This window comes from Fulmarus glacialis, unplaced genomic scaffold, assembly GCF_000690835.1.
Source record: "Fulmarus glacialis isolate BGI_N327 unplaced genomic scaffold, ASM69083v1 scaffold3633, whole genome shotgun sequence".
Taxonomy (NCBI): domain Eukaryota; kingdom Metazoa; phylum Chordata; class Aves; order Procellariiformes; family Procellariidae; genus Fulmarus; species Fulmarus glacialis.
Window position 1 is genome coordinate 57,336 of NW_009202116.1, and position 18,069 is coordinate 75,404.

The 18,069-nt window shown below is 38.1% G+C and overlaps 1 protein-coding gene across 1 annotated transcript in view; it reads right to left on the bottom strand.

Annotated features, from left to right (window-relative positions):
- The window catches only part of LOC104074138 (arginine-glutamic acid dipeptide repeats protein-like), a gene marked incomplete at its 3' end in the record, with an annotated part of 97,445 nt that overhangs the window by 31,496 nt on the left and 47,880 nt on the right, over nucleotides 1–18,069 (bottom strand). The window contains exons 3-5 of the mRNA XM_009574162.1: nucleotides 12,532–12,637; nucleotides 10,939–11,035; nucleotides 7,205–7,309 (exon numbers count right to left, since the gene is read on the bottom strand). Coding sequence (XP_009572457.1) covers nucleotides 7,205–7,309; nucleotides 10,939–11,035; nucleotides 12,532–12,637 — 308 coding nt within the window. The remainder of the gene's footprint in view (nucleotides 1–7,204; nucleotides 7,310–10,938; nucleotides 11,036–12,531; nucleotides 12,638–18,069) is intronic.

The following is an 18,069-nucleotide window of genomic DNA, read 5'->3' on the forward strand; positions in this document are numbered from 1 at the left end:
CTTAATACTTGAGGAAGTATCAGCAGGATCACTGCCCCTCCATCAAAACGAGAACCACCCATCCTCAGAGCAACCAATGGCTGCTGATCTACGACCCTCCCCGAAACATTATCTAAACAGTCTGTTGCAGGCCCAAACATTTCTTAATCGCCACTTCGGTAACCCTGCATCCTGCAGAGTGCCTCTGCAGCTCCCTACAGACCTGCCATGAGGTTGGCATGCAGACAGCACAACTGGAATTAAAACTGCACCACAAGGGGAAGGGGGGACGGGGGGGGGAAGCCCACACAGCTTCAACGTTTTGCTACATGCACCCCTTAGGCAGCAGATTCCCTGCTCAGTGCCCTCATGCACCCTACGAACAGCTGCACAGCAAAGCTGATGTGATTACAAGGTTCTGAAGAACATGCAATAGTAATGAAATGATTTCATAAACATTTCAGAAGTCACAAATAACAGCAAAAATCATCATTGTTTAGGGGAGGCCAGAGTGATGTAGCCTACCTGCAGGGGCTGAATGGATCATCCATGACTATGACAGGCTCTTGTGGGTTTAGATGTATTCCTGAACCCTCTACTTAACAGCTAAAACTCTGCCTTTTCCACTCTACCAACTCAAAATGGAGGCACATGCAGTCTGAGAGACCTCAGAGAGCTTTCACTGAGCTTGTGCTATGACCTAAGCCTGCACGCAGAACGCAGAAACTTCGCCCTCGGACTGACAGGACTGAGCATGTGCTGTGACCCTCCCTCATCCACACACTGTCTTACAACGCAATCAATCTCAACCCTGCTGTTTCCGTAAATAAAGCGCACTGAACAGACTCTGCAGCTTCTGCATACCAAGCTAGTGTGCAGGGAAGTGGGGCCTTAGCGAGGGGATCCGATACAGCCAACGCTTGAGAGCAGAGCAATTCAAAGGCTGGAGATCTGTGTTCCAGCGCTTCCTAGATCTTCCGCAAGTGAAATACACAGCGAGGTAAAAAAGGCTTCTAAAAGGGTTTTTTCCCTAGTTTGTATTAGCTTTTAAAAAAATTGCGTAAATTAAAAGGCTCAGAGGTTTTCACAGATGCAAATGACAGAGGCTTCACATTTTAGTATACAATCTATTTGTCAGGAAACGAAGCAGCAAGCTGATTCACAAAATACTTTTATGCTACCTGTCAATAATGCAATATAGGAGAACATTAAAGAATATGAATTCTCAGCAACAATGCCATTGCCATTTACAAGCACGTGTGAACACAAGGTGAAGCCAAGAGGAGCCAGACTTGACTCACTGCTTGAACTTCCTTCATCATCCTTGATTTTTGGCGTTCCTGTTTATTACTGTAATTTTCAAAAAAAATTCTTAGCTACCAATTACTACCCATGAAGGTAATATCCCTTCCCCCTACAGCATAAAATGCTTTAATTAGCATACCTGCCTCCATTTTAGAGCACCTGAGATGCCTGAATTTACTGCGAGGCTAGAGGAAGATAAAAAGTTTCTCAAATTTTGAATTTTAAAAGACAGAAACAGACTAAGCAAAACAGATCAGGCCACAGAACAATCCCAAATTTTCTCTCTCTTACAGTAATTCAGTGAGAAAATTTTATTATAGCGTAGGTGCATACACCTTTCTTGCTGCCCGTATTATGTTAATTCCCACCCCCCCTTCTTGGGAACCTCCACCAACATAGTCTGGCTCCTTCAATGAACCTGCAATAATAATTCAAACATTCAGCAACTTGAGCATTTCAGCTACTATGGCTCTGCTGAAACTATCTGATGCTTCCAAAGCTCATTCATAATCTGAAGAAGCCATTCCCTAAGATACAGGAGAGAGGGGCTTGGCTCACACTTGTAAAAAAAATTAAAAAAAATTAAAACCAAACACAACCAACCATGATAAAAGTTCCTATGTTTTTTTAAAATACTAAGCTATACTAGGCTATGTATTTAAAACTTCCAGAAACACAATGAAGTTTTATGAACTGCTTTAAAAGCAAAAAAAAAAAAGAAAAAAAAAGACAAACCCACCGTAACATTCTATCAGCTCACTTCTGTTACAAAAATATTACAGGAGGCAACACATTCAGAACAAGACTGTGACCAAGTTTTCCCAGGCTACAGACTAGAAAAAGACAACTACTACAAATATGTTGCACAGTCTTTACCAGCTGACTGATTTAAGTAAGAACACTTACAAGGCCAAATGTATCTAGTCCTCATTTCAATTACAGCTGAAATGTAATTCTGGATTTTTTGTTGCTGCTGTTCTGGATTGGTTTTTTTCCCCTGAAGTTTACAAAAAGAACTTGAGAAAAAGTTCTCAGCTTTTATGCTACCTTCCAGTTCAGAGATAAATTGAGATATAGGCATGTGAAATAATGTATTCCAAATTATATTAGTAAGTGTGATATCAGCTAGAAAGAACAACCCAAGGAAGTTATACATCTATTTGTCTACATACAGTTTTGGGAGGGGTTTTTGTCTGTTTGTTTAAAAGGAATCAACTGCAAGGCATTTCAACGCATGACAATACCTAGTGACATGAAGTGAGGGTGCTCAGCATCTTCCACAATTCTGTCCCGGGAATATTAGACAACAGTGATAGAAAACAACCTTGCTGTAATTTAGTAAGACATACAGAAGCCACCTGTTTCACATCACATGGGCACACCATACAAACAGTCCCCGACTTCCCCCATCAGGAGGATTCCCGGTTGTATTTAAAATTGCTAAACCTATTTAAAAAAAAAAAAAATTGGACTTCCGATACACTGTAGGAATTGTCTTATTTAAACAAAGTACACCACAAAGTGTCATAGTGTTCTACTAAGTATAAGCAAAATAACAACCCATTTTAAGGCTCTGACCTGAGACATAAGGATGGATACATTTAAAAACTTTTATGATCATTTCACCCTCTATCACTGCCCTAGGCACTATTATATGCCTAGAATCAAAATACTCTGACTGCTAAAAATTAACCAGACAAAAGGATCAAAATAGCAAAACAGAGCTCTGCAGTCCTTTTTAGCCTCTGTTCACGTTTTGGTTGTAGATACTAATTTATCATTCAACTACAATTTTTTCTAAAGAAGGACAACATCAAGAGAAAGCTTTGAAAATCCTACTTAGACACAACTCCACACTGGCTTCTTGACTTTGTAAGAATATACACTATTCTTATCTGTTTCACCACCCACTATGCTTTCCATTGAAAGGGGAGAAAAAAAAAGAAAGAGGGTCTTGATTCAGACTTTCACCAGAAATCCCCTTCCAGACAACAGAAACTAGGAAGCCATGAAGGACAAGAAAAAGAAAGAGCAAGTCACCTTCAACACCAATACTCATTTAGCTCACACCACCACCAAACAAGAACACTTCAGAAGAAAAAGGTTAAAAATAAAGAAAAAGCAAATGTTGTGGAATAAAAACAGACAAGATCCTGGTCTTCCCAAAATATCTATTCAGAAAATTCACCCATGCCTTGAATGTTTGGTATTATTTTGTCCTACAATGCAAAACAATGTTGTGGAAGAGTAATTTTGATTCATGGTCATGAAAACTGTTTGCAGAATAATATCTGATCATTTCTACTTCCAAATAAAAATTCAGTAGCATTTAAATCTATGTATATTTAAAGATGTCATTGTCAGACAAAACTTCATCGTGTATTTATTTACATACATGTAAATGTGTACATCTTGAGATCAAAGAACTGATGGCCTAGTACATGCCAGTACACTACAAAACCAGGCCAGTAACAACAGTGGCATTTGGCATGCCTGCATCCTTGAGTAAGATAGTTCAAAGTTGTTTCTGTAAGTCCATACAGGATGTCAGAGGACTAAAGGAAGGACTGGAAGAAGTTCTTGCAAGAATCAGCTACATCTGGCACTATACTACAGATAGGGTAAGAACTAGAGTTACAGTAAATGAGTGGTAAGATGTGAGCTGGTGAAAAACAGCTGTCTGAGGTCAAGCGGCATGTTCAACAGCATTCCCAAGCCTTGCTGCGTATTTCTTTTTAACAGGCAGAGCTGATTTCCGACTCAAATACCAAAATCAACAGCTTAAGCTGGTGCAGTTATGGATTTTCTGAAGTGGTACATCAGGTCTGCTTTTCTTTGTCCATTAATGCTTCTTGACTGCTATTCTATACACTTTGAAATGCTTCTAAACTAATTTCAGGGCATATACAGTTCACCTAACATTTCTTCTTTGATAAAGCATTGGCCATTTGGGGAACCCAAAAGTTCGAGTGGGATTCCATGATAGTGGAATTAGTCAGTGTCAGAGCAGTCACTTCTCTAAAGAGACATGAAATTAATTATTTTAAAGCACTTAGCATAAAATGAATTTTCTTTCTGCAGCTAGCTATACAAGCTTAGTGGATGTATTCCACAATCTTGAGAGCCAGGAACATATTTCAGGTCTACTTAGTAGCTTGATTAACACTCTATTCAAGGTGATAACACCCAGCCTCTAGCTTTAAGATTAATTTAGGTTTTTATTCCACAATCCGATTTTTCTCGCTGATGTGAGAATTACTGAAACATAGCATGTAATCTTTTACTGAACTCTGTAGGGGGGAAAAAAAAGCTTGATATACACTGTGAAAAAAATGTTGTCCCAAAACACACAGGTTTACCACTTCCAGACCACAGAATTACCAACAACAGGTTCACAGTTGGTATTTCCCAAGCTAAACCTACAGTCAGCAAGCTTTCAAATAGAAAAGAAAGGACAAAGCATACTTTCCTTTAGCACCGTGTGCTCCAAGAACAAAAGGGCCTCTTACCACACATCCACCACACCAGTGTTTCGGATGTTTTGGGGGGTCTGGAATCTTTGTGGGTTGTTTTGCAAATAGAACACATGAAAACGTAGAAAATACTCAGATTCCCAACACACTGAGCTGCACTTCAGAGTCCTGGAAAAGCGTATGAGCATCTTATGCTGAACACAAAATAAAATCACTCAAACAGAAATGTATCTTTGTAGATGCAATCCACAGCTCAAGCTTGTTTGGTCTAAGAATGTATCCTATCGCACATTTCTACAATTGAGGGGGTCGCACTGCAATATTCAGAACCTTATCTACAACATACTATTACTTCAAGCTACCATGAACACTTTCCATCCTTTCCGTGTGAAACAAAACACTACACTAGAAAAGGAGATCAAGTTCAAGACAAAGTTTTGGTTTTATAGACAGACCACCAACAGGTCATCCTGGAATGTGTGTTACAAGACTTTTACTTCCAAAAGCAAAATAAATCTAGAATTACGTATTCAAAGAAGCATGCGTTGTAAAGCAGTAGCAAACACATAGGTAAAAAAATAAGCAAGCAACCTAGACTCAGCTCATTTTTCTAAACCTCCCCCCATTCCAAGACAAAATACAGGCTTGAAGAACGAGAATTTAAAAAAAAAAAGAAAAACAAAAGAAAAACAAAAAACCCTGGCTGCAACCGAATGAAGAAAAACCTACATTTTGAGAGCTGGCTAGTCTGAGTAATTAGCTGATCACTAAGTGCTATGCTTTGTCATTTCATTGATCTTTTCAGGCTCAGTCATTTTCTAATAGCTGGAAGAATTAACAGCTACTTCTACACAGAAACTGGTTTAAAACCGCACTGACAACTCGCATAAATGGCATTTCGTAAGAGAAATCATCCATTAAACACAGAACTTGAACACTAATACAAATAGCTCCTTTAGCACTCACACCCTCAAAACTAAAATGCATTGAAGAAGTGACAAAGTTAAATATATGGGTCAAGCATGGTGCTGAATATCAGAGAGGTATATCATAACAAACTTCATAAATGCCTCGCTTTGTCGGACTGCTCGAAAAAAAATGCACAAATGTTACAGTAACATTTTAACATATTGTATTTTAACATATTACAGGATTTCACGCCCTTTTCCCAGATCTCAGCACCACACACTAGCAAGATTGCCTCCTAGGGACTTACACTGACAACACCTGCTATGAACGTAAGCTGAATCGATTAAGGGAGTTTACCTAGTCCAATACCCTGTCTCAGACATATGGACAGCTTAAGACACTTCAGACTAAGGTACAGGAAGCCTCATAAATAGGCAATTACATAATAATATGCCCACACAGGGAGTTTCTTCCTAACTGCAAGCACTTAGTGGTTGGCTATGCCCTGAAGCATAAAAATTCGTATCTGCATTAAAACCAGTAAATCTACAATGTAACAATCCAAATATATTATTTATATGCCTATCTAATCTCCACTTAAAACAATACTTTTCTCAACAGTATCTCCAGAAATCAAGGTCCACAAGCTAATTATGCTTTCTGCATTGAAAGAAACAATACAACTCTCAGTCAGCACAGACCTTGCTGAGCCCTGTTACGCATTACTGATCTTTTACTCAAGTGCTCATAGAAATATGCCCCTAGACAACTCTTTAAGGCTGTATTTGTAAGGCATTCTCTCTGTTTACAAAACTGCATAAATAAAAAAATAAGAGAGTTTGGACCCGCAAAATAATGAAGTCTACTATCAGCTTTGCTTTCCAAACACAGCTGATCAAGATTGGTTGGACAACTCCCAGGCAGATTGAAAGAACTATGAAAGGAAAGAGCTTGCTGAACATACCTTCTTCCAATATATATTAATTTCCCCAAAAAGTTCTTTCTGTACCTCTAATTTGCTCCAGGCCAGTAAAACATAAAATAGGAATTGTTGATATGGGACCCTATGGGACCCTATATGAGTATTTACACATGAAAGCATGAAAACACGCTTAAAAAACTTTCATTTCTTAAAAGTGTGTAAATTTCAACATTGCTAACTAGAAGACGTGAATGTATTTTTAAAAGCATTTTCAGGGTGTGCCTTTAGCCAACGAAACAGCTAAGAATTCCTGCTAATATTTGCAACCTTTAAAAAAATTTCCACAGTTCTAAAAACCTGTTTTGAAGCAGCATGTTATTTACCCAGAGATGCAACCAGGTATCATGACTCACTGCACAATTTTGTTCTCTACTGTTAATTTTTCTCCTATATATACACTCTGCAGGAAGAGGTAGCTTCTCCCTTCGTTCTCTTCCACCGCACCTTCCTATCAGCATCATACTTGATTTTAACTTTTCTTCCCTTGAGTAGTTTTCCCTGTGGCTACAGGTTCCGACCAGCGGTAAAGCTTGCCTTTAAAAGTCACTTCACTTACCTTGTCTCTGGATTATAGCCCAGTATGTAGAAAAATGAATCCACTCGGGCTTTAAACTCTCTAGCAGCAAATATGTCAGAGAAATGGGAGATATTACACTTCCCTCTGAAAGAAAGAGGGAAAACAGTATTAGAACTCTACCTTGAGTAACAGCTATTTTAATTAAGTGCCACTGCAATCTGTGTATAAGCCACAGACATCCTTGTGTTCTCATAAATGTCTAAAACTTCATAAACATAACCCTGTTGTAACAAATAACCATGCAGATTCTTCCCATGGTGGAAAGGGAAGAAAATCCAGTTACAATGTCTCAGATGGTGTCCTACAAACATTCGTTAATTCTCATTCAGACAGCACACAGTCCTTAGAAGCCCAAATTTAATCAGACTAATGAACAATATCTACCCTAGAAATACAATCCTGAAAACGTCTTATTTTCAAAGTTTTTACAGTCCTATTATACTTACATCGTTAAGGAAGCTTCAAAAATTCTGCTATTCATATTATTTGGGAAGTCAGCTTTTTATTTAGAAAGCTAAATAAAACTTCACTTTAGTAACACTTCCAAAAAAAAGTTACGATTAGCAAGACTGCAATCCTAACAATGCAAATTCCAAACACACACAAGTTTCTTCCTTCTACTTTCATTACAAGAGTAAAACACAGACATTTAAAAAAAAAGAGAGAGAAAAGAGAAAAGAGGATTTATAAGCTTGTTCTACAACAGATTGTTAATAATTTTTTCCAATATAGTTTGTTGATGAAGTCATTATCCTTAAGGATGAGCATTAAGACTAGCTGTAAGGAGTTGCATCTCATTTCCTCAAGGGTTTGTTGGACTGTTAATGTTCAACAGCTGCTCGTGTTTTGTCATTCAATGCATTGCAGTTTACTGCCACCAAGTAAATCAGATCAGAAGCGGACAGAGACAAACGGGCCAGACAGCCAAAGAGTTAGTGCTTTTTATCTAAACCTGATTCAGTGCAATAAACAAAGCATGAGATTTTGCTCTTTTTCAGTATGTCAAGCTTTCTAGTATTAATACAGATAGCACCTCTTCTCACTTGTATTTACTGAATAGTATTTGCTATTACAAATAAGCTGCTATGGGGCTTATTTAACATTGCAAAAAGGTTTGCCAGTCTTGGTTAAAATTGAGTGAAAAGTGCTATTGCCGCCAGTGCACCAAGATGAATAATTATTTTGCCTGTAATAATACAGGATCTGTTTGCCTAGTCTTCTCAGCAGTGCTTAAAAGCACTGCATACTTGAAAAACTGCACCAGAAAGTTGAAATGCTAAGCTTGCTTCCCTTCCTAATCTTTTCATGGTAAAGCACTTCAGAAAGCCTTACCAATCAACAGCCACTAAGGATTTTGCCTTGTAACACGAACTCTCCGATACACGACATCAACTACGACAGGGGAGGAAAATACACACCAGAAGGATGAAGGATGAATTAAGTTGCTGACTGTTCCAAAACAAAATCAATACGGCTGTCCTGTGAGCTGAGGCTGCATAATTGTCCCTATGATTGCCTAATTCCCAGCCAATTGCCTTTCTGGCAAAGGACAAAGCAACACTGGATTTTGCACAGGTCATGCCAGGTTGCAATGGAACATTAACAAGGTCCGTAATTGAGACGTCACACAGAAATACTGAAAGACAAACTTGTTCACTAATATTTATTTCATCTCCGGTGGCTGAAGCTACTTTCCCAGCTTAGTCATTTAGAAAGAAAGAAAATGAGAAGGGGTATTTGTTTTGATATTTCACATTAAATTCACATTTTAAAAGTATTTTGGGGAAAAATATTTCGTTTCCTTTCAATAATTCATCTGACAGTTAATAAGTGTTTTCCAGATAAACTTGTATTATCTACATTCAGGAAAGCAGCACATCTTGTTCATAGCATTTCAGACAAGTAGTACTACATATTACCACAAAGATTTACCATATAGGTAAAAATGACGTAACTTTTATTACACTCTTCTACAGGGATCTACAAGTATCCTCTAGTTAAACTTTTCCACTGGTTAGAGCAGAAGATTGGTAGTTACAATCACTGATTTTATTTCCCAGTTTGTCATCAATTCATTGTATGACCAGAGCCATTTGCTTGCAGAGAGCAGAGAAATAATCTCATAGTATAATAAATTAGAATTTCATGTTAACCCTCCTTTCATGCATCACGATACATTCTGCCTACTCTATGTTCTCAAACTGTAAGAACATCATGTGCAATTACCCTTATGTTCCTCTTGTACACTGAAAATTACCGACATGTATTAATCACAATTTGCTAGAAATGAAATGAGCAAAAATATAATCTTTATCCTGCAAAAGTATATTCTGTCAATTATCAGCATCTTTAGATACTATCTACAAGCCTGTAAGAATTATCAAAAGTATGAACATTCCAGAACACAACAAAACAGTGAAACCATATGCCAAAGAGAAACAGGAGAGTGATCTGAAAGGTGCCCATGGTATGCACTTCCAAACAAAAAGAAGGCAGATAACACAAGACAGGTTGAGAAAGTGATCAGTTTGGTCTTTCATCAGCCTCCACTCTTTTTGGAAGGGGAAAAGAGAAGGTTATTTTTCAAGATTGCTTGGTATACACATATATTCCATTTTTATCTTTTCTTTAAAGAAGAAAACAGAAAGGATGTAGAAGAGAAGTTAAAATACTCCCAGGGAAATTTCCATACACATAGTTCAGTTCCTCTCTGTTTAAGCAGACAGATTTCCAAGATCTGTTCCATCAAGACAGCCAACCTCCTGCTAGCTTGTTTCTAAGCATGCTGATTTAAAATTGGAAGGCAACCTTCTGTAACTCAGCAAAGGCACTGTGGAATTTCATGAGATTATAGTACACCACTGGAATTTTCCAAGTTTATAAAAAAGTGTAATATGTAAATCAAAGACTTCTTCCCACCCTTATAACAGAAGTTGCAGCTAGTTTGTCTTGAAGTAAGTGGCTTCAGCAAAGTGACTCTGAACAAAAAGTGTCTCCAGATGCTTCTTGTGAAACACCACCTGAGCATTATTATCAGGGAGATTATTCAATTTGCATTTTGACAATATCCATGCATGTTTGGCATGTTGAAAATCTGCTGGAAAAATAATGCCTCGGTGTTTCTATTTGAGAACATTTTTAAGTAACGGTGTATCCCCTCAGCCTAGTCAAAGGTTAGCCGCTTAAGTTAAAAACTTACTGGGTAAAGAGAGCAGCAACCTCCATGGAAGGGCAGATATTACAGAGAACAATCCAGGGGTCCATTACCTCCTGTCTGTACAGCTAGTTTTTAATGGAGCTCTTAGCTGAGCTGCAACAATGACAAATGCCTCAGAGCCAAAGCCTTTAACGCAATTTAATCAGAGCAACATACTAACAGTCACTTTACTAGGAGACGCTATTGTTAATAGTGAAATCAAACACGGGGGAGGGAAGGGTAGTATTTCTGCGGGAACTAGCAATAACCTAAATTGGCAATGATGGGAAACAATATCTTCTGAGCAACATTGATTAACTGAGATTAAAACGAGACTGTAGAATTACAGCTTCTTTTTGAATCAGAACAGATAACACAAGTTAATTACTGTAGGAGATGAGGAGAAAGCTGAGCAGTATGCTAATGAACCCCACACAAACCCAGAAAAAGCACCTCTTCTCAATAAGGTTTTTCTCATCCACCTCTGAGACACTGCACCATGTCTTCTCTAACTTACCTGAGGGCAGCAGCGTGGTAAGTGTCAACATAATCTGAAATGAAGAGCTCTCGATTCTTGATAACTGGATCTGTAATAACAAGCTCTCGTCCAGAGTCTGCCAGAAAGCAAAAACACAAACAAAAAAACCACCAACACATTAGCTGTAGTCGGAAAGCATCTACCATTGCCATTTTGCAGGTATTTTTTACAGGTCAAAGTTTGAGGATGTTTCTTAGATACACACTCCTCAGTGTTAAGACGACAAACATTCAGATTGCTTACATGGCCTGTAAGGTATGGAAATAACGTGACACCCATTTTTACACATGAATTCTCCCTTGCCACGTCTAAAGAAACAGATTTTAGGGGTACTGGATGACACATCTTATCCACTGACCACGAGAAGTGGTCACTCCTAGGTGAAAGGAACTAGGCAAATTAATTTATCACTGACTTTTAGTTTCCAGGTTAAGGTTTTGGTTGTTTTGCATATTTCATCTCAAATCTTCAACAAAATCTTGACAGTACTAACTGCTTAGTGCTCTGGCTTTGAGATAAATATTGATATTCATGTTCAAATACAGAAAATTCTCAGTGTTAACGAAAAACTGGAAGACAACTTTCTCCATGACTTCTTTTTAATACCTTTGAAGAACACAGAAAAATACTTCTTCACATGCACAAGAGTGTGACACAAAAAAGCAGCCATGTTATCAAAAATGCTCACTTTTTGACACTGTGCCTATAATCCCGTTGTTAGAAGTTTCAAATACAGTAGTAAGAGAAAGTTAGATTTGTGCAGCTTTTGCTAAAAGCACACGCAAAATGTCCTTAATGCCTGCAAAAAGGAGAATGTACGCTCAACTTTGTACTGTCATGCACCAAAAAGTTGCTCTGTTCCATATTTCAAGCATCAACTTTTATCACTACAATTCACCTTGGAGTATCTTCAGAATTTTAAGAGTTACCTCAAGGGAATTTACTGGTAAGAATAGAAGCAAATGTTATGTTTCCCCTACAGGCAAGAGATAAATGACACTGGAATATGTACTAAAGTTTCTTCTGCTTCTATTAAACCCAAGATCACACTTGTTTTTGCAAAAAGAAAAGGGGAAACTCAGCTACGAGTGCTTCAGTTAGATCACTTACTGCAATATTAATCACAGTGAGTATTCATACATGCAAGGTAGTATGAATGTAAAAAATGTAGTTCTCATGACACTATGGCAGAATCACAAAAAATAGAAGAGATTCACAATTTCTTCAGACAACTTGGTCTTCAGCCAGTTAGGTATTAGTACACTGTCCAGAAGGCCTGCAAAGGATCCAATGTTGGTTTTCTTTCCTACTCTCTCTTAAGGCATTAGTATAATATAGCACAGTATTTAAACCATACCTGAAATGCATCTGATTATAGCTATGGTTACGGGACATACGCTAGTTAGAACAAACAAGGCAGGTAAGAAACACTATCGTCTATCTTCTAATATATTATTTTCATCAACAGTCCTTGCTTCATATCCCTATGCAAAAGTGTTCTTGCTTTCTGGACTGTTAAAACTTAAAATTCAGAGTACAAGTAAAGGCCTTACTCTACAGAGCCTAACTTACCATTCTCATTGTGTCTGTCCTGAACCAAATGCTGATAGACTGAATCTGGGACTTCAGACTGGCGATAGTACCATTTGACATTCATAAGGAGGTGGTCCCGTTTACTCTGAAAAAGAAGGTCTAAAGGCATTACTAAAAAGGAAATCAGACCACATCTGACACAATCTTCTAAAGTATAATACTTGTTTTCACACTGAGGAAAGCCTAAGGTAAGACCCAAAAGGGAGGAAAACATATTTCTATGACAATGAAACAAGGGCAATGTGCTAACGATTGACTTTCAAACTAGACAAAGGCAAAAAGAACCTACTGCATCATCATGCAGTTGGATCTCTGTATCTGACCAGCAAATACTAATGTATTCACTCACAAAAAACTAACCCAAGAAAAGAAGAGGCAGGGATCAGAAAAGGACTGGTATTTTTGGCCTCAGGCAGCATGATCTTAGTCTGCTAATTTCTACAAACAAAAAGTATTTATGGCCAAACATGGGAAAAAAAAAAGAATACCAACAGCAACATAATTCAATGCAACCATTCTTAACAGTTGTAACCAAGAGATACCAGATTTCCCCCCCCCCCAAGGACAGATGGATTCAGACATAATCGTAGATGTTCTTTATTACACTCCTTTATACAAAAGAATAGGATGCTGCAAAAGAATAGGCTCTGACTGCTCACGTACCTCACAAAACCAACAGCAAAATTTACACAAAACTGTCTTCCTCAAGTGCTCCTTTTTCATTTGAGAATCCAGCTACCAGTTTGTTCCTTCTTAGAAGGAAACTGAAGCCTAAACACCACTTAAAAAGAGAATTTTTAGATCAAGTTATTACAGACTCTCTGCTTCAGTTTATCTTTGAAACCCTTGGTAGTCAATTCTTTCTACCGCTCCAAAACACTTGAAGAAAGAGAGGAAGCCTAAAGGGAAATGAACATTCTTTTGGAATGAGGCAACTGCAAGCGCCGTTTGTTTTTTCTGGACTACAGTTCTCCAGACCCTTCTAAGACAGCTCTTAAAACATTTACATTTAAAAATTTAATCACAGGTTACTGGAACAGAAAATTCTTCTCGTCTCTCCTGTTCACATCAGCCTAGTTGTTACAGCAATTTCCACGCTTTCTGCTTAATAAACAACATCAAAATCTTTCCATTAAATGCACTTCTTGAAGCCTTTGATTAAAAACACATGTAATACCAAAAAAAAACTGCTAGTGGCAGCATTGTGCCAGAAAAAAGTTTAACTAATCCACCACGACCACATGCGCTCTATGTACTTGAATGCCTCAAAAAACATTCAAAAACATACTAAGCATACTTGTGCTGTGCACGAGAAACCTGAACCCACTTTAAAAAAAAAAAACAAACAAACAGCACACATTTGCAGGCAAAGACAAGAAGCTTGTCTAATGAATGAAAAATATCAAAAGGACAAAGTCTGAGAGGCAACACTGATTTCTGCTGCCTGCTGTTCAAAAAAGGTGGTTGCAGACTTTTCTGATCTCCTGAAACGAAGATCTGTGCATCACAGTCTTTACAAATAGTTTCTCTGAATTCTGAAGACGAAAAAGCATGTAAATGTTCTGTTACCCTCTCGCTAAGAGTTCATAAATTCTATTAGCGCTAACAAGAACTGCATGCAACAGTGACAGGAAACATTAACCCAGCATTTCTCTGCAAATTCTCTTTGCATTTCTTAGTTGAGAGGAAAAAGCAGCCCTCTTGTGTTACACAAAGCCCTGAGAGGACACTCAGAAAGCATCACTCTGTGGCACTAAAACTACTCATTTATATGTACGGACAGTTTACAACAAGCATCAAAAGCTAATGCTTCCATTTTCTTGCTTAGTTCCACTAAAGTCGGGTGTCTTTCGACTAGTACAACACTCCAAGGAGCACTGTGAAGGAGGCATAAGTACACACATATATGCAATCGTGAAGGAGGACTACAAAATACAGTATTGAATTTTGCTGGTGGCGGTGTTTTTGAATAGCAAATTACATTGGGGAGGAGGAGAAGGACTAGAAATCTACACTGTGCTCTGGCAGGGATGGTGCTTCCAAATGCTCATCTACAAAGCGAATCATCAAAAGTCTGAACAACAACCAGTAGCCAGTGGAGAGATCTGAGAAAAGAAAACAAATTACTGTATCTTGATAAAAAGAAGAGCTAGTTATGGAGAGGACAGAGGTAGCAAATGATGTATGAATGGATTCAACCTCATACGTAACCTTACAGCAATTCTGCTACCAGGGGACAGTTTTGCAGAAAGAACTCTGGAAGCGTAACAGTTTTGTGTGAAGGTATATCCTTTGCTTATGCACACGTTGAGATTATATTACAACAAAAAGGGAAGGATCAAAACTGTCAAATATTTTCATTGCCTTGGCATCACAGAGAGCTGCGAGTTGGGAGGTCACAGCTTTATTTTGAAGGAGGCCAAGACTGCGAAGGAGATGGTGACGCAATCACTTAACTTCCCTGTCCCAATTTCTTATTGTATCATAGAATAGCACAGGGTTTTTAGCAGCACGGGGACGAGGTAAGGTCAACACTTACAAAGCATTCTGATACACTTGGATAGAAGACATTAGTGGTTGGAAGTGAGGTTTTTCCACTTGCTGCCATAGGGACCACCTCATTCTCTCCCCTCCTCCCAAAAGACCCCCTCATTGTCATTCACTCAATGCAAAGAGTTGTTTTTGCTTACTGCTGTACCTCTCCTGTAAGCTTCACTGAAAACACCCAAGTTCCCCAATATGCGTAAAAAAAAAAAATATGGAAAAGCAGGGGATTACACAAGAGCTTGTTAGGAATATTCACACATTAACACACAGTGAAGGCAGGTAAAGTATTTACTATGTTTTGCAGTATTTTATCACCTCATCACTCAAAACCCCCATACTTTAGGAAAGCATAATATCTACATACAGTCCGGAGCTTTTTGCTAGTTCAAGCATTTTGATTTGATAGGAAGGTACTCATTTTCCCACTTTGAATCTTTGTTCTCACACTCACAAAATGCCTCAGTTGTTCCCCTCACCGCGTTTTATTCCGGAGGTTAGCAGTTACTCTGCACAGTGAAAGAGAACAACAACATTTCCTCCCCTGAAATCAGATTCACAATCAGGAAGAACACGGGAAATTAGATTGAATTTCAGGAGGCTGGCTGAACCTAAGAAGTTTTCAGGGAAATGATGAATTGCCCTACACTGCAACCTGCCAACAAGAATGGTATTGACTTCTTTAGGCTCATCATGCAGTTGTGAGGCATTGTCACGGGGGAAGATTACAAAGAAAAACAAATTACAGGGGGTTTCATAACACAGAAAAGTGGCTTTTCTTTCATTACACTTCAGTATCTTTAAAAACTACAGAGAAAAAAGATGAAGGTAGAATTAGAACCAAAACAGATAATAAAAACAATACACAATGGTGTGTATAAGCATAGATTTGAAGCCATGGCATTCACCAACTTTCTATACTTTTAACTTCTAAAAACTGAATTTTATGAAATAGGCATTTTAAATGAATTATAAATGACAGGAAAAGATGAACACGGCCAACGTACATATCTTTAAAAACTATCAGACTCCTGTATCTTTCAAAATGGAAAGCAGCAGATGCTCCACAATGCTGACTGCTCTTCACCATTTGAATCACAGAATGCACGTATATGGCACGACTCAATGCCTCCATACATAAGGAACACAGCAACAAAAATATCAATTACAACCGAGATGTGCAAGTAACTTTTTACAGAAAAGTCTCTGGGCAATGAGGGAACTAAAAATATGCTGACATACTAATAAGCTGCTATTTGTGCTCTGCTGATAGCGGTGGGTTTGGGTTGTTTGGTTTAGGGTTGGGTTTGGGTTTTTGGGGGGAGAGGGGCGATCTGATCTCATTCCTAAACACTTCTTTCTACCATGATTGCTGCTTTTTGTCCAATTAATTTAAAAGCTTCCTCTTGAAAAGTATTTCCTCTATCCACTCTCCAACACGCATGATTTTGAGGGTTTTAACCTGAGGCTTCAAACTCCCTAAAAACATAAAACGTTTGACAGAATCTTTTTCACATTTACATCCTTCATTGCACAGAAATTCCTAGACATGCTATTTTGTCAGCCAGCTTTCTAAATATGTATGTCATTTACAGAGCAGACTATGCTCAGAGGTGTCAAAGCGCCAACTTCTGTGGTAGACTATTTATTTTAGAACCATGTGCACACAAAAGAAGTGTCCCCTAGTTCATAAAGTGTTACTTTTTTTTTTTTTTACACCTTTACATATGAAAGCTGCAGATAATCACATGCCAAATTCAGACTTGCAGAAATCACAGAAATGGCAAGTGCTTTAAAGTGTCTTTCTGTCAGCTCCCTGTGCTACGAAACTCCATCCTCCCCTTAAATGAAAATATTGTCTATTGCTGCAGTACTCAAAAAGTACTCATTTGGGGTTTTGTTGTTGCTGCTGTTTTGGTTTTTGTTCCTTTTAAAAAACATGAATCAGTTTTGGACATTCAACAAGAATTAGACAAAATCTGTAAACGGATTAAAGCATCCCAGTTCACACGCATCTGGTCAACTTCCATTTAAAAATGAGTCTCTCCTTTAAAAGGGGAAAAAAAATAATCTTGCAGGTTCTCTTTAATATGAATGTACTGATTTCCACAGCATTTGTGACAATTCCAAGGTGCCAGTTTTCTTTCAGAACACACTTGAAAATAGTTACTGCACATTACAAATCACATCTTAAGAGATTCCACATTCTCTTCCTGGGGTTATGACTAACCAAATTGTGCAAATGATCACAGATGTCCTGCAGATTCTCTCAGAGGGATTTAAACAGTATCCTTCATTACTTGCCCTATTTAGATACCATGTTAAATCACAACTAGCTTTGGAAACAATATACCAAATGCTGGAGATGACAGATGGGCACGCTGGAGTCAGTGAATAGTAGCTATTTCCAAGAAACAAACAGCAAAATAGAAACAAGGAAAAGAACATATTTCCTTTCAAACATATTTTCAACAACGAAGTTTTTCTATCAGGAAAAAAAAATATCATGTGATTAATTCTAAGCTACCAAATTCTTTGTATTATTTTAAACAACACGTTAAATATTTTAACAGTCACTCCACCGTTCAAAATAAACATCTTGTGCATTGCAGCATAGAAGCTCTGGCCTCACAAAGCCAGTTTTCAAGTGGACATTATATTTAATTTTTAAAACTACAAATTAACCCACCTCTTTGGGGCACTTTTTGTCCCCAGAAATGATTATTTCATTTCACACAAACAGTTCTAATTAGGCTCCATGACACAGTATTAGCCTGACTCCAACGCAAGCGGTAGATTTGACTTGCTCCACTAGCTGTGCCCCAGCCCCCCTGGCCCTGCCATGTTGAATTGCTACCCATATTTCTACTCCTACTGGAGAAGTATTTTTACACTTAATCAATTCTGACATTTACTAATACTCAAAGGAGGGAAAAAGAAAAATAGAGACTAGTCATACCAGATGGGGGGGGG